The sequence below is a fragment of the Sinohyriopsis cumingii genome, chromosome 2, assembly GCF_028554795.1.
Source record: "Sinohyriopsis cumingii isolate HCF-2022 chromosome 2, ASM2855479v2, whole genome shotgun sequence".
In the NCBI taxonomy this organism is placed as follows: domain Eukaryota; kingdom Metazoa; phylum Mollusca; class Bivalvia; order Unionida; family Unionidae; genus Sinohyriopsis; species Sinohyriopsis cumingii.
Genome location: NC_142962.1, coordinates 79336389 through 79364349, shown reverse-complemented (window position 1 = coordinate 79364349; position 27961 = coordinate 79336389). Strand labels below are relative to the sequence as shown.

At 34.7% G+C, this 27961-nt stretch overlaps 2 protein-coding genes across 4 annotated transcripts in view; one reads left to right on the top strand and one right to left on the bottom strand.

Annotated features, from left to right (window-relative positions):
* Positions 1–17217, top strand: part of LOC149805254 (furin-like protease kpc-1) — a 69469-nt gene extending 52252 nt beyond the window's left edge. For 2 of the 3 annotated variants that reach the window (XM_089948874.1, XM_089948886.1), the window contains exons 8-14: positions 2370–2582; positions 2758–2861; positions 3728–3834; positions 5716–5827; positions 7488–7798; positions 8441–8515; positions 13544–17217. In XM_089948874.1, coding sequence (XP_089805000.1) covers positions 2370–2582; positions 2758–2861; positions 3728–3834; positions 5716–5827; positions 7488–7798; positions 8441–8515; positions 13544–13788 — 1167 coding nt within the window. In that variant the 3' untranslated portion in view covers positions 13789–17217. The remainder of the gene's footprint in view (positions 1–2369; positions 2583–2757; positions 2862–3727; positions 3835–5715; positions 5828–7487; positions 7799–8440; positions 8516–13543) is intronic. The other variant, XR_016418409.1, reaches the window with a different exon arrangement.
* Positions 17218–19547: 2330 nt separating this feature from the next.
* The window catches only part of LOC149805253 (D-aspartate oxidase-like), a 61388-nt gene continuing 52974 nt past the window's right edge, over positions 19548–27961 (bottom strand). The window contains exon 11 of the mRNA XM_089933775.1: positions 19548–21380. Coding sequence (XP_089789901.1) covers positions 21258–21380 — 123 coding nt within the window. The 3' untranslated portion in view covers positions 19548–21257. The remainder of the gene's footprint in view (positions 21381–27961) is intronic.

Below are 27961 nucleotides of genomic sequence, written 5' to 3'. Positions count from 1 at the left end.
GTGACCACAGGCGGGAGATATTCTTTGTTTGTTTTATTTTTATACGATCTCGCTTTCTCATGTTTCTGCGCAATTTAATGTTATAATAAACTTCATCATTTGGACGTATATTTACAAGTTTTGAAGAAACACATATTTATTTTTAAAAATTGGTAAACAAGGAGGTAACTCTACGACTCATTAATGTTAAACAACATTGAAATTTATTTTCCAAGTTTTTTGTTTTAAGATTATCACATTTAATTTGTTCAAATCAGCCTTGTTATAGAATCAAACTTCTCTTTTGTAGCTTGAATACAAATCAAATGCACTTTTATTTACCAGAAATGTGGCTTGTTGGTCACTTATACATTGTTTAACAGGAACTTTACCTGAGTGTCACACGTCAACTGTACTCGATACTGTAATAGGATCAAGTTAAGTCGACGAGATTTCAGGGATCCTTGTAGGGTCAATAATTGTATTGTCTGAAGTATTGAATGTCATGATATCCCGGATATTTCTCAAATTAGTGTTTAGCAAGTCCTCATTTAGATACCCAAGTAAAATAATGTGTTTAGGAAAACTGAAGGCACTCTCAAAGGTATTATTTAAGGAATCCTAGAAATTTATTTGTGCTTCTGGAGGCCTATAGTGTCAGTGATTATATGTCAAATACCAGTGAAAGTAGAATAGTTATATTGGTATCTTTATTTTTCCAGTCGGAATATTTTGTAAAATATGTCAGCAAATATGAAACATTATTATGACCCATGATTTCATGTGATATATTGATATTATATGGGTTTGCATATTAGCAAAAAGAAAGATGTCGGTTAATCTTCCTAAAAATCTGATTAAAGTTCCTTTATCAATACTATTTATACATAACAAATAATTTGCAGCCTTTACCGAAAACACGAAATGAAGAATGAATGGAGAAAATCGTATAAAAAAGATTTATCAACTTAGAGAAACTTACATAACTTGCCGGTTCAATCTCTAAAGTTTTCACATAATGCATATTTTGAAATATTAAAATTGTAGACGATCCCCGTGTGGCCGATTGGTCTAAGCCACCCTCCTGTACAGATCATTTCATGATTTACACATCCCGGTTAACGTGAGATCGAGTCTCCGCATGTGGAAATCCGTCGGTCGGTGGTTTATCTCAGGTTCATTCTTATCCAGATATACTGGTTCACATGTATAGCCTATCATGTAATATATATATGGTTATGTTATGACTCATTATTTCCAGTTTTAGTCCAATACATGGTTAGTAAGAATGCAATGAAAATATGTATTTATATGCTGAAAGCACTTAACTGTCTTATCTCTACATAAAGCAATCTATTTGAAGCAGTGGGGAATTGTGTAATAGGTTTCCCAGTAGCTCCTCCGAACCACATAGCTGGTGGGACGGGGGTGCTAGCAGTAGTGCAAGTATATACTACAGGGAAATCTGGTTGTGGAATATACGTGCGGACGGATAAATGATTCCTTCTGATTGGTAAGTGCATGATTTATTATTTCTGACTGCATGCACATCTTTGATTTAACTGTTGCAGAATGTGGATGTTTAATAGAGTTAGAAGAAACCAGGTTTGACATGACACATTCTGTCCTTGTTACTACGTAATTATTGAGAGAGTTAGGATTTTTGTGACCAGTGATGTGTATTGCCTGTAGGTTTGGAACAGTTTTCTATTAGTTTCTGACATAGATATTTTCTCACGACAATAATAGTTATATCCCTTGATAAGGTAGTTCTAGTGCGTGGACGCAATTACAGATACGACCTGACTGAGACAACCGGACTGAGATACAAAAAGTCAGGTTAGCGAAAAAGCAAGATTTTTTATATGTTGCATGGGTGAAGAAAATAATGTAACCCATTCGCTTGGAATTCCTTGTCTCGGTAACCAATGAGTCCTGTATTACTTATGTCCCGGTAGGTGGCCCCCATTTGTGATTTTAATTCACCTTGCTTTTCCATCTGTATCAGGAATTAGGGATTTGAAATACCTTTTATGTGTCTTTGCTGACCTATTAGACCTGCTTTTGCCGGCCATGAACTTGTATGAATTGGTTCGATTTCAATGCTTTCTTACTGTATATTTGCATTATGATAAACCAGTATTGTCAGTACAAATACAGCAACAAAAGCATGTTTACATTAGTAAAATACCATATATACTAAACTGAAATGTATAACTATACATACTTTCAGAAAAACACCTAATTAAGATAATAAAAAATAACATTAGAGCATTGAATATAAAATGTGACAGCCATAAATATACGATATAGATTATTATTTGTCTTACATACTTATAAGTCTTAAAATGTCACACAATGTTATTAAAATTGGCTTTTTCTTTTACAAGGGAAGGAGAGGAAAAGGCTCGTTGTACATATTTCCTGCTGGAAACTTGGGTGCCCATGGGGACTGCAATACTGATGGGTTTGTTAATGGTGTTCATGGTATTACAGTAGGCAGCGTGGGAATAAATGGTTCCGTACCTGAATTCACCGAGATATGTTCGTGTGCCTTGGCTGCAACACTTGGAGAAGGTACCAAGATCGATACACGCACTATGGTAAGTCAAGTAGCTCCGTTTAAACCATGAACGTTTGGATGGATATACAGTCTTTAAAAGATGAAGAATAAAAACGTTCCAACTGTTCATTTAGACATAATTTTAATAAATGAAATAAATGATTAAGGTTAAAAGAAGCCTGCTAAAGGGATTTACTTTTATACTTTTTTTCCAGTTTACTACCACCAATAATAAGGAGGAATGTACTTCAAATTTCATGGCAACATCATCATCTGTAGCGATTGCGAGCGGTATGGTGGCGTTGACCCTAGGAGCCAAGTATGTGAAAAAACAAATCCATAGTGAAAAACTAGGACTCTGACATTAGTCTTAATAAATGGAAAGAGCATTCTGAGGAATTTTTGATATTTTGAATAAGAAGCGGTCATACTTCAGAGATAAAAGGAAGGACAGAAGTGAAAAACAATTCTGAAAACATCATTCAGCAGTGTCTCTTTTTATTTTAAAAGTAATATTATTTACGAGACCATATATATATATAGTAATATAAAAACCTGACCTGAAGTTCAAACATTTCCTGGGAAAATCTAAATTAGTTTGTAATCTAGAAGCAATCATATTTTTCTGAGGAGAACGTGTATATTGCCAAATTGGGACCAAACGAATGCTTTTGATATCAAGTAAATAATCAGCTATTACTAATTCTAATTCAATTATATGAAAAAAATTATATTATTATTATCATTAATATACGAGAAGATACTTAATTGTTTATTCTGAGAAAATGTTTTAAAAATAAACCGATTTTTCCATGGATCTAATTCCTTTTGAACAATGGAAAGTGTCACATAATGTGCATGTAAACATCACCAGTTGTTATTTTCAACAATGTTTATTTTTCAGAAAAATTTATAAAACTAACAATTATGGAACTTGGAAGCAAGCACATAAGGCTTTTATTAAAACTTCTGTTTTTGCCGTGCAACTATTTATGCCTTTTGCATATATATATATTAGAGTTCTAAAAGTATAACATTCTTTATCTTCGTGTATTTATCACTTTTAGATTAGCTAGTTTAGCTTAACGACTTAACTTAACAAAAATATTTACGTATATGTGAATACGAGAATCTACGTCATTAACATACAAAACTCAGACTTATTTAACTATTTATATTTTTTAGTCCCAACCTCACATATAGAGACGTTCAACATATAATTGTGAATACAGCATCCTTTGAGCATCTTCAAAATTATGGTGATTGGATAACCAATGGCGTCGGGAAAACAGGCAAGTAAAGTGGTAAAAAGGCGATATTTGTTTTAAATTGACGAATTTTAAAAGCGTAGGTAGAATACCTTAACGTAGTTGTAATAATATAACGTAGACAGACGACTGCCATCCATTTACCAATTCTCTAAATGATATGGTCTGTTTAATTTTTTTACTGTGACGAGTATCAAATGAGTAAAAACACACGATTCTTTCTTATTTCTTTTGATTGCCTCGAATGAAATTGATAATCATCATCATCATCATCATCATCAAAAGAAATACACGTTTTAAATTTGACAAAGCAACATCAATAAATAAATAAGATTGCGTCTGCTCAACAAACAATATATATTCACTCTTTGAAACGGATGATATCTGCCCAATATCTTGCTATTGTTAAAATATTAAGAGTGCATCACAAACTTCTTCACATCATTTTTGACACAAGCTGTGATTGTAATTCAGAGAAGCCTCTAGTGACCATTTATTTATACATTAATGCCTATAAGGGTTTGCACATTGATCTATTCTTTAATCTTCTTGCTTGGGTTCTATGCTTATTAATTAGATATAGGCACTCAAAGTATTCATTGATAGCAGCTGTACATTTGATATACATAATAATGTTTTTAAGATATGAAAGACAGATCATCGTATTATCAAGTCCTCCCGTTATACCAGTTCTACATTGATTAAGAAATTAAATAACTTTTAATACTCTCGTTCGCCTTGAAAACTGATGGACATATATCCATTAGTTTGTACGTTTACTCAGAAGTATTTTTCTTCTCAGTTACTCTCATTTGCCTCCGAATAAATAAATAAATAAATAAATAAACAAAAAAGGTAAGGAGTAAAATTAAAATTTGTCATATTGTCCGAAAAGACAATTTCTAGGTTTATTCCCGAAGTCAAAAGACTTTCTATGTGTCAAATTGCAAACGTTATAACAGTTGGTCAAAGGAATAAATTAAAAAAAAGGAAACTATTTTGACCTGAAGTCAAGAATGAACAAAACTTTGTGAAATCGCTCAAATCAGCATTCTCTCCCAGAGTTTCCATTCTTGAGACGATAATTCCAAAAGTGACATTTTTGAGTGATGTTTTGACTCGATTACAGTCAAGTTTAAGATAAAAATAAAAACATTTCCCCCAAAATGACATACAACTTCACCCCTGAGATAAAGTAACTAATATGACCTTTGTCCAACTGGTGTAAATTCGACTGCATTTCTGTGCTGCAAAACTCAATGCAGTCAACACTTACACTAAAAATCTAAACTGGAACTCACTTAGGTCTCTTTTGTCAGCATTGGGGCAACACATCACGCCATTGTCGTTCTACCTTCACGAATATGTCATCGTATCTTTATATCGTCAAATCTGTTGAAAATAAACTAATTGTGATTGATCCATATTAGGTTTTTGTGCAAAGTAATTTCGATGTTTCTCGACGATAATTTACTAGAATATATAATACGCCCATCACCGAATTACCGTTTTCCAATAATTAAAGTAAGAATAAACCTGCAGCAGTTGGTTTATCTTGTGTTTTTTAAAAATAAAATATAAAATGGTGTAGGGTTTAACTACATTTTTCAGCACATGATAGGTTATACATGGTACCCGGTGGAAGAAGATCACATAAACCTCTGGGAAGAATCACCGACCCACGGAAAGTGACTGGAATGATTTTTCACATATCCTCGTTGGTCGAAACGAGACTTGAACCCACGCGGACAGAGCTGAGATGTCAGTGATCTATAAAGGCGAGCGCCTTTCGTCAGTCCCCCAGCGGAATTCACCGATGCAGGTTTAGAACTGCGAAGATAGTTACTTTCTTTAAACTGGTCGACGGAGGATTTTAAAGTTTCCCGTTTATTTTGATAATTTCAGTGAGTCCTTTCTTTGGATTTGGACTAATGAATGCCACTGCAATGGTCCAATTATCTTTGAACTGGACAACTGTTTCAGAGAAGCACACGTGCACCTCCTTTAATGTCACATCGTAAGATTATCCACCTCTCTCTCGCTCATTCTCTTGACTGGATCCTGCTAGATTTATATTGGTTCAATTTATCACGTTTATACAAATATGTTCGTGTTCTCTTTCATGTTGCTGGTAATTTCCCTAAAGCATTCAATGGGTAGGTAACATTTTCATTCAGGTTGAAACTCGTTGTGTGGTAGATAGCGTGATTATTGCTTATTGTTAATTTTTGTGTACTTTCCTACATTTTTCTCTGTTCATTTTATTTATAAACAGGATAAATATGAATGAAAATAACAAATATTAAAATAAAATCAATTATCAATAAATGTTAACTTATACATTACATAAAATATTATGTGCTTTTACTTATAGAAATTGAAATAATTACTATCAATTCAGATTGATTGTAGCAGACTGTTTATAGCATTGAGGCAGTAAAGTAATAATCAATTGAAGTACGCTGCATCGATAGGGCCTGTTTTGTGAAATTAGGTGAAATAAATCCTATATAATTAGAACCCAGCGGTGTAGTACTATGGAAACACGTGGGGACGGTGTTTACTTACTTTTTTGGGTTCGCCATTATCCCCCCACTCCGCATCTGAGTAGCATGTATTCCACCCCTTCTTTATTGCGATCTCTCACTTTTTTTATCTAACATTTTATCACTGGTCTTATCATAAGGGCATCGGAGTCTACAGTTGCTCGTTCTTGTCCTTCTCATTTTTCTTTTCCTACTCTTCGTACAAAAAAGAAAACATCATAGAATAGTTAACCCAGCAGTAACAGTCATTATACATACATGCAGACAGTTCGGTTATTTTAACAATGTGTCTGTGTCAATTGTCGAGTGTTGTCATTAGTTGTAAGCGTTCAGGGTATAATCATTCACAAATGTATTATCAAGTCAGTAGTAATGGTCGAAAGTAATTCTACAATTTACATTGTACTATCGCAGCTGATGCTACACTCACTTTTAATGGGTAGTTTCATAAATAAAGAAGCTTGACATGGGCTACAGGTGTATAAACCTTCTTAAGTTTTGGCATAGAAGTAAGCAAACAATCATTTGACTTATTAAATTTACAGATATAAAATCAGTTACTGTTAAATTAAAGTTTTATGGCAGCTTGTTTAGTTGATGCACGTGCAAATATAATAAATCGAAAGAGTCCCAGCGTTGATTGTTTGTTTAGAGTAAAAAGTAGTTCATAACACTTAATACTCTATTTTAGACATACGTTTTTGCGGTATGAAGCAGTGCAGTATATTGAAATACTGCATGATTCCGAGAATGAAAAAGTTAACAGGTAGAAAAATGAATATAATTATTAACAATATTCCCGACATTAGAGCTAGTTTTCAGATTGAAATGAAAGCAAAAGAGCGGTAGTTTCCACCACCATAACTAGTGTTAAACAGCTTCGAACACGCTGGCTTTGCACCTCTGTGGTTCCACTTATTCTTGTGTGTACCAGGGTAAGTTTACAGGATTTCCATTTCCTTCACATCCACCCCGAACTCAACTTATAGACTACACCGCGGAAACACTTGAATCGTCTGGGGTACACAGAACAAGTTTAAAACTGATGGTCCTGTTGAATTTAAAAATGTTAAGATTTTTGTACAATTTTTTTTTCCACAAGAAAATAACATAAAACATATAATATTTCAGGTCCAAGGGATTCTTCGATAAAATTCAGTGGACTTTCTTTACTGATGGCTGCCAAAATACCTTTCACGCTGTTGACAGTTTGGAACACGTTCAAGTCAATATCACATTCAACGCATCGAGCGAGACGGATATTGAGTTTCATCTGCAGTCGCCATTGTTTCCATCGAATGTTTCATCGCCCCTGTTGACGAAGCGTAAAACTGAATGTAATAAATCGGAAAATCAATTCAACTGGATATTTACAACCGTCCATTTTTGGGGTGAGCACCCCAATGGTGAATGGAAACTGGTAATGAGACTACACAACGGAGGTATGTTTAGTCTCTGTCTGTCTAACCCTGTCATGTAATTGTCTTTAACACAAACATTTGTTACACACTCACTACAAACTGGGGATATAAGCATTTATATGCACATCAGGTGGACAGAAAAAAAAATGCATGTAAATTAGCAGACACACAAATCATGACAAATGTAGTTTATGTTTGTTTTTCATGAGCATGAAAAAATTAGAGAAAGACTCATAGGAATAGTTCATTGCTAGTCGTCACTGAGACTGCAAAATATTTCAAAGACTGGTCAGACCAAAATGATCTTATACTAGATTGATTTCAACATAATGATCTTATGCTCTTCGAATAAGATATACGGCAAGGATAGTTTAATGATGACCATCCAGTCTGACTCAGAGAACATTCAACCCTCTCTTCCTGTATGATGGCCATGGCAAGAATTTATCACAATTAAAAGATAACTCTAAGTAGTTACAATAATCTGAGGCAAGAGAAGATGAGGTGGAACTTTAATGAAAGCTTGTCAGAACATTTATTTACCGTAAATGTTACAAATATAACAAATTCTTGCAGGTCGTTCACTTTCACGTCAGGTTCAGTTGCCCCAATTTTTCAGGTTATATTTAAAAAAATAATATATACTTGATATTTTTGTTTCAGCTGTAGGTGCCGTCGTCAGTGCCATCCTAATTCTACACGGGACTGTGGCCCTTCCCTCTCAGAACTCCAGCAATGGTTAGTATAGCTACTTTCTTTTATGGTTAAAATCTGCATGTAAACTTAATTTAAAAGTCCAAATTTGTTGACTTTTTGAAACTACTGCATATCACCTATGTTGATGACGTGTAACAACAAAATGTGAAGTAGAGAAAGACAATACCAGTTTAATTGAAACGTCACAAGGATCCAGTTTTCTTAATCTTTCTTATTTAATATAATTATTTTTTTCTTTATTTTGTGTGTGTGTGTGTGCGTTGGGGGGGGGGGGGCGAATATAAAATAATTTATAGCCGGCCCTAAATTGATATGCTTTGGCCTTTGGAGTAATACGATTTTATCTGAACGTACCTACTCAATGACCTGTTTATGGCATGTTTAATGGGTTTGAATGATATGCTCAAATGGTCTCAGAAATTATATTTTAGTGTGTTTTAATAGGCTTGAATAATATCCTTAAATTGTCTCTTTACCGATATATTTAAGGTGTTTTAATATGTTTGATTGATGTGCTTAAATATTCTCATGATACGTTGAATTATATGCTTAGATGGTGTCTTCATGATGTTTAATCGCGTTTTTTAAGGTTTTTGAATGAAAGCCTTAAAAAGGGTTTAAATGATATGTTAGCGGTATTTTCAATAGGCTTGAATGACATACTTAAATGGTTTCTCTACTGGTGTGTTTACGATTTTTTTTTAATTAGAACTGAAGTACTTGGATAACCCTACGATTATATGTTTATGATGTTTGTAATGGGTTTGAATAAGATGCTTAACAAATCTCTCCAATGTCATGTTTATGGTATTTTTAATAGATTTGGACGAGAGACTTAATTGGTCTCTCCAATGGCATGTTTACGGTATTTTTTAATAGATTTAGACGATATGCTTAATCGGTTTCTCCAATGACACGTTTACGGTATTTTTATAGATTTTGGATGATATGCTTAATCGGTTTCTCCAATGGCATGTTTACGGTATTTTTAATAGATTTGGACGATATGCTAAATCGGTCTTTCCAATGGCATGTTTAAGGTATTTTTAATAGATTTGGACGATTTGCTTAATCGGTCTCTTCAATGGCATGTTTACGGTATTTTTAATAGATTTGGACGATATGCTTTATCGGTTTCTCCAATGGCACGTTTACAGTATTTTTAATAAATTTGGACGATATGCTTAATTGGTCTCTCCAATGGCATGTTTAAGGTATTTTTAATAGATTTGGACGATATGCTTTATCGGACTCTCAATGGCATGTTTACGGTATTTTAAAAGATTTGGACGATAAGCTTAATCGGTCTCTCCAATGGCACGTTTACGGTATTTTTCATAGATTTGGACGATATGCTTAATCGGTCTCTCCAATGGCATGTTTACGGTATTTTTAATGGATTTGGACGATATGCTTGATTGGCTTCTCCAATGGCATGTTTAATAGAGCTTATAACAGGTCGGTATGGTCTGTATGGTACACTTAAGTAGTCTTTAAATTGATACGTTTATGATGTTTCAACAGAATTGAATTATATGCTTAATTAGTCTCCACAATAATTTTTTCAGAGTTGTTTTAATCGGTCTGAATGATTTACTTAAAAAGTCTCTCCAGTTATATGCTTCTGTTGTTTTGATAGGTTAGAATGCTGTGCTTAAAGGTCTTTCTCATGATATTTTAAGGTGTTTCTATAGATTGTACTATAACGTTGAAACATTCTCTCGGATGATCTTTTAGGGTGCATTTAATAGGGTTGAATGATATGCTTAAATAGTCTCTCCAAAGATATGTTTCTGGTGATTTAATGGGCTGGAAAGCTGCGCTCAAAATAGTCTCTGAAATGACATATTTATGGTGTTTTTATCGGGTTTGAAGGCTGCGCTTAAACAATGGCTGCTTGTCTGATATTTGGCAAATTTAAAATCCATTGTGGATCAGCATATATTCAGGAAACGTTCCATATCTAGACAAACTATTTTACAGTGTGTCAATAGCTTCTGCTTCTTGACAGGCCGGTGTTTACTGTCATATATACCAATATATGTTTTTGATGAAATTATGCAGCCTAATTATTTCTGGCTTGTTTAATTTGCAATTGATGTTTAAAAACAGTGTCATTTATAGTACCTACTTAAAAAAACTCCTGTTACGGAATACAACAATTCATTTTGTCCAAGGTTGACCCTTGTGACATGACACTCTGAAGATCAGAAACATAGCAAGAAGTAATGGATATGAAACACATCCTTTGCCGTATTCCATTTTGACAATAAAAACCATTACTCAGAATTTAAAGATTTAATAGACTTAACCTAAGTGTTCATATCTGTACTGATTTAATCATTTATAATATGTTGGCACTTGTTTAATATGTTTCTACTCCATCAAAGCCGTGTGAATATCTCTAAAACCTGGAATTAACTTTCCCTCGTTTTGTCATCTGACATTTGTTTATTACTGTGTATATAATGAACATTTTATCATCCGTTGAGTACGAAAACCCGAAGCCTGCCCATTCTTCTCCCAGAAGTTCATTTTGTACATCCCAGTCATGTAATGGGTTATTCACAACAGTTGAAATAATCTTTCTTAAAACTGGCAACATACGTATTCCTCTCGAGTTGGATCGGTTACATGCATTATCTTTGAAAACCAAAGTTCTTATCGCTGTCGACCGGTTCTGTGGAAAATAAATTGTATCAAATAATTATTTAATTAATTGAGGAGACACTGAGGAAATACTATAACAGGTTCGCATTTTTAAAACAAAATCACTCGATCAAGCGTCTATTTCACCGGTTTTTCAGGTTTGATATTGTTATTCTCACCTCTTCCTCTGATATTACATTTTCTTCCTCTGATATTACATTGTCTTCCTCTGATATTAAGAGGATATTACATTGTCTTCCTCTGATATTAAATTGTCTTCCTCTGATATTACATTGTCTTCCTCTGATATTACATTGTCTTCTTCTGATATTACATTGTCTTCCTCTGATATTACATTGTCTTAGAGTTCAAGCTCGATAGTTAGATTTTTATTATCCTAAACTTCTATTCTTCAAGTGAGTCAAATGTTTTGTCTGACAGAAACATTCGGACCATCTTTAAAGCGGTATATTTGGAAAATTTACAGTCTCATTGAAATAGTGGCTGGAATTTCGAATTTCTACTAATATTGACTTTCGTTTCTTTTATCAACTGAAACATAATCTATAATAGTAACCGTGATATCCTGACAACATGTATATTTTCTGACGCCTTTATCTGCCCCGTCCTCATCTTAAAAAGTCCATTAATTCTGCACAAGTATGAAGTTTTTTATCCATAATGGGTTGTCTCCCTTAGATATTTGTTTGCATGATCAGTGGTGGGTCAATGCTACTATCATACTTCATAAAATCGGGCTGGTACTCGTATGCGAGTTAAACTAGCCAGCAAGTATACATGTATGACCTGTGTATTTCTCTTTTAATGGAGCTATATCATGCTTGTATAACTGCAAATGTGTTTAACTTTGAATGGATGAATTCTCTAGAAAAAATATAAACGTATCCAACTGTAAGGTTCATAATTATGTTTGAATTAGAAGTGATGACTGATCAGATAATGTTTTCAGAGTTTCTCTTTGCATGTTATGTTTTTGTTTTAATACTGCATACGTATCCTTATAAATTAACTAATTTGTGGGATATTCCCAAATTTCTCTAAAAAAATACGAATAATATCAAAATTTGAAACATAAGTTTTAAACTCTCTGTATTCTGATTTGCCCCCGAAGCCAGAAATGTTCCATATAAAACACTTTAAACTCGCATGTTTGTATGTGACATTTTTCTCTGTATGTCTGTCTCTCCTTTCGTATTCAAGTCTTGCCAACTTCACTATTGCTTAGGACTTCATGAAACATATACACATCCTCGTCAATAGCCAGTTAATCAAACATGAAATATGCATTCTTGTGTTCTTTGAAGGCTTTGTTTTGGGCTGGATACAGGTTTGTCTGTACACAATTGAGCAATTTGAGCCTCTGCATATCTGTTGACGTAGTTTCTGGTAACAGCGGTTAAATCCTTATCAGCTGCTGCAGTGACACGGGAATTTGGGTTTCGTACTTCGTGATACATGTGTAAATTTGACAAATTTAATGATGTCCAGGCGTGGTTGTTATGTTAGTCATGGGCGTCTACAGTGGTGGAGGTGTGGGGGTGGGTGGGTAGCTGCACCCCCCCCCCCACGATTTAAAAAAATATATTGTGTAATAGAAGGCCCACGACTTTTTCACATTTGACTGTATTTTTTTGGGGAGGTCTCCCTATAGGACTTGGATCTAGACCTTGTTTGGTTTGAAGTCTATGCACAAATAGTAGGAAGAAAAACATTGTTCTAAGCGCTAATAAGATTCCACCAGTCTTATTCGTGGGCACTAAACACGAACTGCTGGATCTGTCGCGTTGCATAAAGCATCCAGCTACACATCCCCTTTGCTCGATAATTATACTCATCTCTACATAGGAGTTAACTTACGGCCTACCTTATATGGATGCCAACACAGTGTACTCTGTTACTACACTCTGCACGCTTTTTATATGTATATAGCGGGGCCAATATTATTTACTGTGTAATTGTTAAAACTGTTAAAAATACACACACATACACACACACACACACACACACACACACACACACACACAAGAGTTCTTAAGTATAACAAATTCCTTGCGATAATGTTTACATATCACTCTCGAAAGAAGCAAATCGTTATGTTGGTGAGATTTATCTCCTCTTGAATTGAGATAGAAAAGGCAAAACATTTTCTTCATTCTTCTTATGAAGTACTAAAAAAGACGATATGAACTAAATGCTCAAGAACTAAATTATAAGATATCATAATCTCAAAGAATAGTATACTCATTTATATTCTCTTTTTGTGATAAGTGAACGTTTCGAAAACTGGAGAGAATTTGTCATTTCCAGACCATTCTGTAGCATGCAACTCTTCAGCATAACATGAATGACAATTGTAAATTGTTTATGATTTTCCAACAGAGGAGAAAGATCAACAGGAGACTTCAGAAACGCAACCTGATAGCGAAAGAAGTGTTGCCGTGCTAGCGATCTTTTGCATAGCAATCGTTTCCATGATGGTTGTCATGTATATTGCGGCTTGTAAGCGTCTGAAGGACGGAGAACGGCAGAACTCAAAGAAAGATGGGCCCTACAATTATCAGCATTTAAATCAGCAAGACAATCTGGCGACAGAAGTTGGGAGCGATGATACTCTTTTGCCATGATGTGACTTTTGCAAATTCTCTCCTAACCCCTCACCCGATTAAACTCATATGTCAGTCATTAAGAGCTCTTCCTGGACAAATATTTTGAGATTAAGATGTGGCTAACACATTGTCTAAAGTTTCTGCGTCATTCTGGTTTTGTGCTTAGATACTTGATAACACATATAGAATTTTCTTTGCTTTTGTATTACTAAAAGAGACGAACACGTCTTTTTTTAATATTTTAATCAGCTTTTGATTGGTTATCTTTACTGAAGCTGTGTATTAAAATCTTAATTTAGCATATTATTATCAAGCAATCGCATGTAGAATCCAGTCATAACACTGTTCTGTTTGGTGTATATTTGTAATTCTCTATAATTAATTTTGCATAACTTGAATTCTGTCTTGGAATCCCAAATGACGGTGTAGTCAAATGAGAATTAATTAGTAGGTAGACATTCAAATGCGTCTGCTACGCACAATTGCATAGATTACCGACTTTGTAGACGTTTTAGAGATGCTTCCTTAGTCGTGATGGAATATGGACTGGTGCGTACAGATAAGATTTGAATCTCCATGGGGCACGAATTAAACATTATCTAACCTGTATGGTAGTATTATTTGTAATCTATTATATTGATGTATATACTTCATCACAAATATTTACATATGTTGAATGATGTCTTGAAATAATCATGAAATACATTTTACACTTATAGATAAAGTATTGTGCATGTAGCCAATATTTTTTATATAAAAAAAACCTTTATACTGTATTAATTTACTTTTTGTAATTTAATTTAATATTTTTTTTAATATTACTGGTTTGGGGTGTGGGTTTGACTGATATCAGTGGACTAGTACTTTCCTGACTTATTTATGATAATGTAAAAATGTTAAACTGCTCGTTCTTTTTAAAGTCGTAGTGAAAAAAGCTGCCACAGATGACATTACTTTAAATATGGTGTAACTATCTAATATTTTTATCAGATACCTCACTGACATAGCATTTTGAATTGTCAGTGCCACTGTATGGAGAACGTGCCAGTTTTAAATATGCTTTTATTTTCGAAGTTAACATCATTTTAGTTTCTCTATTGATCTCGACTTCTATTTCCTTCGAGCATTAACAGCAAGGTAAACTGGTGTCTACCGACACAGCAAAAATTATTAAAAGTGTATGAGGCCTCGATTCATATAATAATTCTTAACGCTGACCGTTCGAGTGTCTTCACACTCAACACTCTGCCAACCAAGGACTGAGAATGGTGTTTCATTGGTCACTTTAAAAAAAAAAAAAACTTTATCGTTGTGACACACTACTAATACTGATTATAATACTTCTCTTAAGCTCTTAAATTGTTTCAACATTTATTTCCCTCGTCATATGGGATAAATCTTTCCAAAGGGGGATTTGACTGACGACAAGGTTACTGTGTCGACATGAACACATCTGTCTGCTATCCATTGAAAAATCAGTACTCCGATTGGCATTAACGAATTTCCTACTCAGTTATATGTATCACTCTGAAAAAATAAGACAATTGCATCTGTTTTATAGATTTTGTGTCATTTGGATGTTGAAATAATCCACACAATACAACGACATATTGTGTCGTATACTACCCCATGCGACACACTATTGACAACAGGTTCCAGCTACAAAAACGCCACATTGTGTTGCATCAAACCGTTGCAACACACCATTGACATCCGGTTCCAGACTCTGTTTCAATTGAATTTACCATTTAGCTCTAAACACAAACCTAACTCAAGTTCCGAACCTTGATTTGATTCACAAAATAGCCACCACTTCTGCACGTTGCATGAACACATTTTGGTAACTATCAACTTAATTTCCATGCAATATTAATTATTTGAATTACCAGTTATGTTAATCATGATCATTGGAACATTTAGACTGATTTTCACATATTTAAAACTACTATCACTATTGAAATGCCAACACGCTCTGGTTATCACACCTCTGTTATATGCATCATTCTGCATATTTGCAATATGATATCTCCCCATTTAAAATATGAACATTAAACTTTTCATGACAAAGCACGAATAAATCTTGATGTAACATAATAAGCAACATAATACACTATGTTGACTATTTATTTGTTTTGTTTTGTGCTAGTGTAATCTGAATAAAAACTTTTGTGGTGAAAGCATCATTTCTTGACACTATAATGCACTGGAGGAAAGAGGTTTGAGCTGTCCATCCAATCCTTTTTTATTTGGCCTTGGGCCCCGACAAGTGACAATACACATCCCCAATCTTAAATAATAATTTGGTGGTATTATTGGATATGACATTCTTCAAAGACTTTGAGCGGCCTGGAAATACGATCATACATTCTAGTTAACATACAACTAATTTGTTTTTCTGTATAAAAAGAACAATTAAAAACACAAAACAAAGAATAAAAAACCGAAACAAAAATGCACATGATGGAATATATTTGGCTGTTTTATTTGTCTAATATATCTCATCATCATTGCTGATCTGTACCTGGCAGACCTCACCCTTCAACTACAAGGTGCTCCAAAGAAACGTTTTCATTTTGTTCTGTACATGTGTATGTTTCTAGCACGATAATACTTTAAAATCACATTGCCGATCTGTACCTGGCAGACCTCACCCTTCAACTACAAGGTGCTCCAAAGAAACGTTTTCATTTTGTTCTGTACATGTGTATGTTTCTAGCACGATAATACTTTAAAATCACATTAACATATGGGACAATCATTCGATGCTAATAGTGTTGGAATTTTACATCGGAACATTATTCAGGGACATATATCTGTCGAATTATCTGCAATGCAATATGTCTTTTGTGTTCCAATACTTTTCATAATGTATTAAAACGTTTTCGCATATGTCTGTGATGTATGTTTATCTGTGATTTTATTAATTGGGTTGTTTCTTCTTCAATTTGAATATAATTGATATGTTACATATTTGTTGTAGAGAATCATATTAAAACAAAATGAACATGTTCTGCCTCCTGCTATTTTAGTTATTCGAACCGGTTGATTGTTTAAATGTTCACACATATTTACAGATTTATGAAAGCAATATTAAATTGTTCAATATCCTCTACGTTTTACATGATATCCATCAAACCAATGAATGTGTATGTTTCAATATTGGTGGTATCTTGGTATCGTTTGTGGGAGTACACTGTATTTATAATAGACTGCATAGAAAACAATATTTCATATTTTAATATAAGTAGTTTGTACGTCAGTACAATATTTTAGGGTTTTAACTCATTAAAGTGAATATATCTATGCACGAGTTTCGCCTCAGCAATTAATACCTGCCAATATACGATACCAAACATTACATTCTGCCAAAGGTATATTTAATGAGTTCGTTTATTTCTGTGGCCAAAATTGTTTTTAGAAATACTGAATAAACTTTGTATGATCTTATTTAATTTGTCTTCTTTTCATATATGTAGAAGTTTTTTATGTGGTGAAAATGTATATACTAAGTTTCTCCACCATCTTGAGTCAGTTGTTTCATGCGTCTGTTAGTTAAAACTAGCTGTATATATTAAAGAACAAGTCTGTCAATTTTTGGAATAATGACTTTTTAAATATGGCCCATTACCATTGCAAAATGCAAACAAATACTGAAAGTCGAAAGCATGTTATGATTTTAACATCCCTTGGTTTATGTTCATGCTGCCCATACTATGAAAAATGCTACTTCTGTTTCAATGCTTGAGCAGTAGAGCTTTCAATCTGTAATCCCGTGAGAAGTATCGAAACAAAGAGCAACAATTATTAATATAGTGGACATATATGGCATTCTTTACATATATTCTCTCAACGCTCCAGTGGCCTAGTGGGTAGAGTGACAGCCTCGGATGCAGTAGGTCGTGGGTTCAGCATTAAGAGGTTAGTGTTAGGACTGGTCGGCCTGGTGTCAGGATAATGTGACTGGGTGGAACATCATGCTACATGGCTGCGGCATGATGACACAGTGCTAGACATCATTATAAACTGTCGTAGCGATATGACTGAAAATTGTTAAAACCATGTTAAAAATCCAGATCACACAGACACACATATATTCTCTCAGACAAGAATTAATGGTGTGTCTCCTGAAGAAGACACAGCAGCTGCAAAGGAGATCATCCCTAATGCATGCCAAGAGCGTGAGTGCACGAAGGTGTGCCATGGCGCACGGACATTCACTGTTAAGCAACTCATAACACGATTGTACCTCTGTGTATGTGGCATATGATATGATCATTTAATTCTGTTGTGAGAGAGAATAGTTAATTTCTACGTTAAGGCTGACGTATCGTTACACTGGTCTATTAGTGGGCAAAGCTTATACTTGCTAAAATATGTTTTGACCATTTTGTGTACTTTATCATATCCCTACACCACCTATTTGGTGCGAAAATGCATTATGTTCATGTTGTGTATCCCTATGTGAATAGGTATGTGGTGCGGAAAGGAAAAACGAATGTATTTGCTAGAACTCTCAAATATTATCTTGTATTTTGTTCTTGAGCATTAGGCAAAAATCTTTATATCTGATTTACATTCGATTTTTAAAAAATTATACCTACGAGTTTGGACAGACCAGAGTTAGGGATGCAAATTATGGTATGCATGTTTTGAAGTGAAGATTTTCCATGGTATCCATTGGGATATTTTGCTAAATTGTGTAAATAATTGGTAACGGGAAGGAGGGTATATTAACGTATATTTTTTCTAGATCGTAATATAGAAATATGTTGAAAGGATGGCTTACTAATAGTAGCCTGTTTCGGTGACACTAAGATTATACAAGGCAATTTTGTTTCTCATAAATGGCATATCTGATTAAAATCTGCGTTAAAAAGGATTTCTATATAAAATTTGTATTACTACCGATTCTCATAACTGTCAGCTTTCATTAGTGATTTGAATGCTATGCTTACAAAGCCACCTGGTCGTACATATAACTAGTTTAAGTAATCTAAAAAGGTTACAGCCCTAATTTCCATTTCGGTCCCATGACTTCCATGTAGAATTTTATACTTGTTCACTTCATAAGCTTTTACTACAGTACTTAGCCAATGTTTTTTAAAGACTTTATCTATGGCTATTATGTCTAGGCTAGCCACGTAGTAAATCTGTAACAACCAAAAGTATTTAGATTAAAAGTTACATGATCCATTTGAAAAGGTTGAAATGGATGGAATTCAAAAATTTCGTCTACACGTTAACAGTGATTGACAGTCATTAGTTTGTGAAACCTATACATAGAATGTACTATGTCATTTTGGAGGACCACATGCCATTCAAAAGCAAATAAACAGGCAAAGAGCTGCTAGTTATCAGAAGTTAATAAATATGCCTATTTTTGTGGCACGAATTAGTATTTTGTAAAGCTATATTAAATGAAGCGCTGAAAAGTGAGCACAGTGACTTAGTTGTGGTGTACAAAGTGTTTATCACAATATACAATCTCACTGCAACCTTAGTGGCAATAGATAGGCAAACTAGTATTGGAAAGTGATCACACTGATCAGTTTAAACTAAGTCTAAACAAATCTGTATTTAGGTGTGTGTGTGTGTGTGTGTGTGTGTTTAGGATTTTTAACGTAGCTTTAACAATTCTGAAGTCATATCGCTACGATGTCTGCATTCTAGCAGTTTATAGCGATGTCTAGCAATGGGGCATCATGCCGCAGACATATATCATGATGTCCCACCCAGTCACGTTGTCCTGACACCAGGCCGACCAGTCCTAACACTAACCTCGTAATGCTGAGCGCCTAGCGAAGCAACTGCTAGTACCATTTTTTTAAGTCTTTGGTGTGACTAGGCGGACGCTCTAACCACTATGCCACTGGAGCGGTCCTGTATTTAGGTAACAGTGACCGTTTCCATTGCATGGGTGTCTCACACTTTCCAACCAATCTGCCCTTTCACCACCCACCCCGTGCAAATTGGCCTCAGTAGGTAAATTGAAGTAAGAAGATTAGTTCTGTCTGGGAACACTGAAGGGTAGAGATATGCATACACGAAGAGATGTATATGCACACCCATTAATACATACACCAACAGATAAAGCGTATTAAGGTAGAAACTAAATCAGAATATTGGGAAGTAAACCTTTATATGTTCCCGTTTTGACAAATAAACAATGTTACTCAAACAACAAATTTTTATATGAAATTAAACAAATATATTAAATTAAGAGCTATCGCATCAATGAATAGTAAAATGATTTATAAATAGCATCTTCATAATACTGTAATTCATTATTGTGTTAAATATCCAATATGGCAAAATTTGGTGTTTATTTCCAGTGGAGGCATTTTAATCACATGTTTAAAATTTTCTTTGATACTACTCCTGATCCTTTGTGTGGCAGAATTCCACTAACTCTAAATGTTGTATCATTCCTTAATGTCTCACGTTTTCTTGCTGTTTTTTTGCATATTTGAATGCATCACGGATTTTGATAGTAAATATATAATTGAATGTTTAAAACTGATTTGTATACAGAATATTCATGACCACAAATAGGTTTCCAATATCTTCCTTTTTGTGTATCTAGCATAATCTTTAATACATTGTACTTTATTAATAGCCTTTTGTATTATTAGTATGAAAAATAACTCATGGTAATTCACCCATCCACTTTAGGTGGCATATTTAAAAATAGATATAACAACAGGTGTTCTGAACTAAACATTTCCTCTGAATATATACCTTCTTTGATGTCTGTAAACTAAATACCCTTCTTATTTCTTTCGCAGACTTGTGTAACTTATGATGGTGCATTTTATTAACCGTGTATGTAGTAAGATTTATTTCATTATGATTTTTAAAGAAAAACATTTTACCATATATTTCAATAAACGACATTGTACTACAATCTGATTTTTGAAAACTATTAAATATTACATATTACAACAAATAACAAAAATCTATAGTATTTTAAAATTACAGACTTGTCTTCTTAAACTTATATAATAATTGAAATCTTGTGCTTTTAACTGGATAGATGTAAAATTACTGAGTTAGTGAAAGACACTTTAAATCAAATCATTTTTATGCCATATTTTGCAGTTATATTTTTAAAATATTGCACATGTATGTTATGTTTTAAAGGTTCTGATTTTTTAAATTTAAAAGGGAAATGATGACCTGGGTTATATTATCTTTACTAGAAACGAATATAGTTATAAAAAGCATTTTCTATAATTTAGAAACGCAAATGAGAGAAATTGCGCAAGTAGGTTATACAAACTAATATTGGTAAAGAAGTATTTCTCATCAAACCATAAACATTAATTATACCTGTTGAAAATTTAAAACTCTTCTCATGAAAACGCTATATATATATATATATATATATATATATATATATATATATATATATATATATATATATATATATATATATATATATCTTCCTGTCATGAAATCTCTGAGAAATGACGGAATAAATAATTAGCTTAAAGTTTGGACATTTTATCTTTGCTTTGATTTAGCTCCCTTTTCACCGGCTCAGCCACTTCCTTTGCACATCCCCAGTGAAGTGTCACCCCTGATCCACTATGTCCATAACAGTGGACAACCTGTGAAAAAATAAGTGTGCAAAATATATAAAATTGTAATCTTTGTTTAAAATATATATGGTGTTATCAGAAAGAACAAAGCTATCATTTACAACAGAACGAAGTTTTGAAAATTCAGCTCTAATATTCAGCAGACATTTTGCGTTTGCTGTCAATGGAGGTAATTCTGAAGAATTCTCCTTGGACACCTTAACACAGTCTTGCAAAAATATCTTAACGATATTCTCACTCCATTCACTAGTCATCCAAAGACATCACTGATGCCATCGTTCTTTAAATTACAGAGTCCGAGAACAGTTTACTTCAATCAGCATGAAATTAGCTTAACATTTTTTAATCCCAAACCAATGAAGTCTGAACCCGACAGACGGAGGGTTAGAGCCCACCGGAGGGATGCAGTGAACGTTGATGCCATACAAATGAAGAAGATATCGTCCCATATATAAGCGGCATTCTTAAATAAAATACAAAATCTGCTTTATTTTCAAATGTAATTAAAAGTTTCCCCAATTGAAGTTGCTGATCCAGTACGTTGGCTTTACTTATTCACTTTTGGGGTGGTGCTCGCTCCCTAATAGCTGATATAAAGAAAATGAGTTTTTTTGCATGAAATCCAGCATCTGAGATCTATTGAAAAATAACCATTTTAGCTAATTGTCTGTGTCATTTCTGAGTATAAAGCGTCTATGAAATATTTCGCAGAAAATTACATGAAACTACTCACTGTCCAAGTCGTAGTTTGACTGATATGCAAATGGTAAGACAGACTAGTGGTGCAAAAAGGTTTAAAATCCGCTTTTCGTGCATCCTTATTCCTATCGTTCTGATTAAACATTAAATTAAAAGATAATATCTTATTTCTCTACATTGTAATTTCTCTCTTCTATATAACTGGAGAACCTAACAAGAAGGTGTGTTCTCCTTCAATAAAAAGACGATTTTGGGTGAATAAGGCACAAAGGCAGCAAAGCCACATGAAATCCGATATTGATACATGAATACAGCCAAACCAATACACCTCGTTCAACAATGGTGCCCATTCATTTTTATGTACGAATGTAACATTTATTCATATATTGTCAATTTATTTATTTGCGTGATTTGGCGACAAATCACATTTTTGTCCTTGTCTCTGCATCATATTAGGATATGCTGTTTGTGGAAATCAAATAATCCACGTAAATTTGGTACATCACAAAAAATAACATTATTACGCATTTCAAATGATATATCTTAATAACAAGGTCAATTGTCTTTTCCCTAATGTTTTAATCACATTGAACAATTTAAATACACCTTAAGGTTTTGCACAGTTGTGGTGGTGGTAATTTTATTGTTGATTGCAATTTTTCAACACATTAAATACGATCAGTTCTAGTTTGTATTAAGAAACGGAAAGGCAATTCAATTTAACACAGCGCTTGGTAGTTGAAAACAAGCAATGGACCCCCTATGCTGCCAATAAACAATTGTTATAGTTGCACTTAGTTTTATAGTTATCTGCTGCAAATTTGCACCAATTGATGGGCACGGTAAAAGAGAAATCCATGCTGATTGCAGTACAATTTCCTTCTTGAAAAGAATTGTTTCACATTACGAAAAGGTCACCATTACTATTAAGAAAGGATATAATGATACAACCAGTATGCATAAACTTCTAATACCCTTAACTTAAATGTTGAATTAGATGTGAATACGTGGTACATTTAAGTCCTGTCCTAACTCTTCAAGGTGATTAGTGACTCGTACGTGGCAAAGTAGATGTACTATCTTAACTTTAAATACCTTATCCAAGAATACATTGGACGTATTCGTCCTAATGGATATTGCAAATCAAAAAATAGAACAACATTATTAGATTAGTGTGAAATTAGGAGGACATAAACATTTCGCTGATGCTGCTCCCGTATTAACACTAAAGGGTGAGAGAGAGAGAGAGAGAGAGAGAGAGAGAGAGAGAGAGAAGGAGGGAGGGAGATCACGATGCATACTAAAACTTGCATAACGCTTACTCCCTCCAATCACCTCTACCCCAAGCTGATTCATAAAAAGCCTGATCCTATGTCATGCAACACACCAAGCTATAATGTTTGCACTTCATGCTGAACTGCATTCCACTTTATCATTGGTCCATTATGGTGCAAACGATGATTCTCAAACTGTTCATTATTTATGAAAATGCATACATACATTATGTATACAAGATGGCCGCTATCGCTCAACCGGCTTGAAGCAGCTGTTCCGCGTTTTAGTGCTGTTTTCATGATATTTGTGCTTGTTGCCTGTTTTCATCTACGTTATTGTGTTCATTATGTATTGGCTGTTAAATTCGTATGTGTTTCTTCATCTCCTTGTTTTGGAAATGAGAACAATCAGACTTTTTCTCAGCTGTCTTGCTCCACTGTTTTTGAACAAACCGCCATCACGTGATATTCGCCAGTCAACCCGTTTATCCTATGATGAACCCTCATTAATTATTTTTAATGATCACTCCTTGGCTCTCCACACTACATTGTGCTCTAGACTAAACGAAATGGGACTACATTCATCATTACCTAAAGGTAAACAGAAGCGAAAAAAGAAACGTTGTTTCAAAGCTGGCCGGAGTAGAACAGGAAGAATAATTCCAGTTATCTCCCTTCTTTCGGCTCAACAATTAAAAAAACATTCGACCGTTAATTTAGAAAACCTAACTCAAATCCCTATTAATTCGTCAATCTTTGTGTCAACTATCCAAGAGATACCTCTGCGTATTGCATTATTCAATGCCCAGTCAGTAGGACCACCGGAAAAGCGCACAGAAATAGTTAATTTTATCAACGACCAGAATATTGACGTGTTTTTCCTAACAGAAACATGGCTAAAACCACCAGGCGATGAGCCCAAGTGTGCGGATCTAACACCCACTGGTTATTCCATCAAGTCGTTCCCCCGTAACTCTCGCGGAGGTGGAATTGCTGTCATCACTAAGAACTCCATGATCAAACGTCTTAACCACACCACAAAATTCAATTTCGACCACACATCGTTTGAACTAGTCCAAACCACACTCACAATGGAGCAAAGGTCAGTCCATTTTTTATGCCTATACCGCCCTCTTCCTAGTAGAATAAACAAGCTGGCTGAATCTCTCGTTTCGGAACAGTTTCCGAATCCCCTGGAGTATGGAAATTCGGTAGGTGGCAACCTGATTATTCTTGGAGATTTGAACTTTCACTTTGAATGTCCCGGAAACCCAAACACATCAAAACTTATAGATTCCATTAATGTTTTCAACCTTAAACAGTTAGTTAACCAACCCACCCATAAATATGTTCACATTTTAGACTGGATTTTTCATAGACCTGATGATAACATTATACGGTCCTCCTTGGCATCCCATGACCTTGCATCAGATCACCTCTGCATTATATGCCATCTTGACGTATCAGTCCCTAACCCTCCACCTTTATCTGCTACTAAGAGAAACCTCCGTATGATAAATAGAACCAAACTAATGCACGACATCCAAGCTAACCTAACAACTTGCTTACCTCCTACGGCAGAACAACTCGATAACTGCCTGCGTTCATTGCTCGACAAACATTCCCCAGCTACCAAGTGCAGAGTATCAATTCAAAACTGTTCTCCATGGTATAGCAGTCTTAGGGAACTGCTTCGCACTGCTAAAAGAGACCGCCGTAAAGCTGAGAGGCTTTGGCTTTCCCCCAGACTCACTATTCATAATCAAATCTATGAAGCCGCTAAGAGGAATGTCACAAATATAGTCCATGCAGCGAAATCAGCCCACTACACTACTAAGATCATGGAAAGTTCCAGCTGCAAAGAGCTCTTCGAGATTACGAACAAGCTAATGTCAAGGAACAAATCTACACCACTTCCAACTACCTTCTCTCCAGTCGCCCTTCCGAACATGTTTGCAAATTTCTTCCGTGACAAAGTACAAACTATTAGAGATAAGCTTGACACCACAATTTCAATTGACTCATCATCACCATGAAGTTGGGATACAGAATTTGAGCGGCAACCATTAGCAGCATTTTAACCTGTCTTTATGGATTTTGTACGTACAATCCTGATAAAGAGTGCACCAAATTCATGTGAACTTGATCCAATTCCAACATCGCTGCTGCTTGAGTGCTTAGATCCAGTATTGCCTTCACTAACTGATGTTATTAATACCTCTCTCTCATCCGGGGAATTCCCATCATTTTTCAAAACTGCCATTGTAAAGCCTCTGCTGAAGAAACCAACACTAGACCATAACGATTTAAAAAAACTACCGCCCAGTTTCTAATCTCCAATTCATATAAAAAAATCTTAGAAAATGTTTTTCTATCCCAGCTTGTATCTCATCTGAATTCAAACAGGCTTTTTAGCAATGTACAATCTGTATATCGCCCTTGCCACAGTACTGAAACTACTCTTCCAAAAGTAGTTAATGACATTCTCTCTGCGTTGGATAGCGGAAAGATTACAGTTCTCACCCTCCTTGATTTATTTGCAGCATTTGACACAAAAGACCATGATATATTAATTCACCATCTCCAGCATGTATTTGGCATTCATGATACAGCCTTACTGTGGTTCAAGTCCTACTTGGTCAACAGGACACAAATTATATCTGCAAATGGAATACACACCAGCCCAGTTGATCTATGTTGTGGTGTTCCACAGGGGTTTGTTCTTGGACCTGTTCTTTTCATTCTGTACACTCAGTCGCTCTCAAGTGTCATAGATCATCATCCAGTGTCTCAGCAATTGTACGCTGATGACACCCAAATATACAAATCTAGCCACCCAACTGAAGTTGATGCTACCATCCAAGGTGTAGAGATGTGCATTTCTGATGTGAAATCTTAGATGGCATGTAACAAGCTGCAGATGAATGATGATAAAACTGAGTCCATTCTGATCACAACACAAAGACTATCTCATTCACATCCTTTATCTCAAACAATAAATATCAGCAACACCAACATTAAATTCACACAATCAGTACGAAACCTAGGTGTTACTCTGGACAGTACTCTCACATTGCACCAATATGTCATGAACATATGCAAGGCTGCCTATCTTGAGCTGAGACGCATCAGCTCAATTCGTAAATATCTTTCAGTTGATGCCACTAAAACACTTGTGTGTTCATTAGTACTTTCAAGACTGGACTATTGTAACTCAATTCTGTCTGGTTCATCTCAATATCTGCTCCAGAAACTTCAAAAAGTTCAAAACACAGTTGCTCGGATCATACTTAGAGTACCGCGATCAGAGCACACTTACCCGCTGCTTTGTACCCTACACTGGCTATCCATTCGATCCAGAATCAAACACAAAATTTGATCTCTGTGCGACGTTTCACTGTCGGACTCTAGTGCAACATACCTATCCGACCTCACCCATGTGTACACACCAGCAAGATACTTACGCTCCTCTTCTGACAATCGTATACTTATTATTCCCACTATGAAAACAAAGTCGTATGGACAGCGTTCTTTTGCATACCAGGGCCCATCAACATGGAATGAATTGCCCACTGAACTTAGACACAAAGACACAGTGATCCCATTCAAGAGTGCTCTCAAAACTCACTTATTTCGACTGCAAGTACAAACTTAAAGACCTAATAATGTTTCCTACCTGAAATATTCTCAGCATGTTTTTTTATTTTTTAATGTTTTTCTAATTTCATGTTGTTTGTTTTTGTAATAATATTATGTTTCTTATCTTATAGGTGTTGTCTAATGTTGTAAAGCGCTTAGAGCTTCTAAAAATTAGGCGCTATACAAAGTCCTCATTATTATTATTATTATTATTACAGTGGGAGATCAATGCATCTAGGATATCGTGCAAAAAGACTTCCATGGTATTTGGCAGTCGTTTCTTAAAATTAACGATTAATTTGAAACAGCGTAATCCCATGAACAGATGATATTTGGCAGTTATGATAACTTGAACTTCATTGTCACTAATTGCTTTCCGATAAAGTAGTTTTTTGTTTAAGAACTATACACATAAAGTACGTAATAAACTAAAGGTTTTCATTTCATCGTACCTGGATGGCAACACAAACGTAAACTGACTGACCTCAAATATGAACAAGATGTTCGAACTTTCTTTGTCGCCCGAGATCCCAATCTAAGTTTTGGACAGTTTTGTTTAGGTCCTTATTTCTTTGCGCATCATGTTTTGAATAAGAAAGTGCCCCAAAACAAAGGGTGATGATTACAACATGTTGTCTGTTCTTCAAAGCATTTCACATGAATGCACAGACCGTGTCCTGCCAGCTATTTATTTATGTAAGGGCATATTGAAATAATGTTGTTTGGTTGAGATATTGCATATATGTGGATAATTATGTTAACCATTTTGACTCCTTTCCTTTGAAACATTGTTTTTGTCCTTTCAGGTAGCTTCTGTTGTGAAATTTCATATTTACTTAAAAGAACAATATCAGTTCCTATGGGTAACTCAATTATATCAGTCGACACTATTCTTCATGTTAAGAATGTAACGATATTGGATGGCGGTATCTTCTCTACCCACTTATTTCCCTCTTTGCATAAGGTCCTCAAATATTT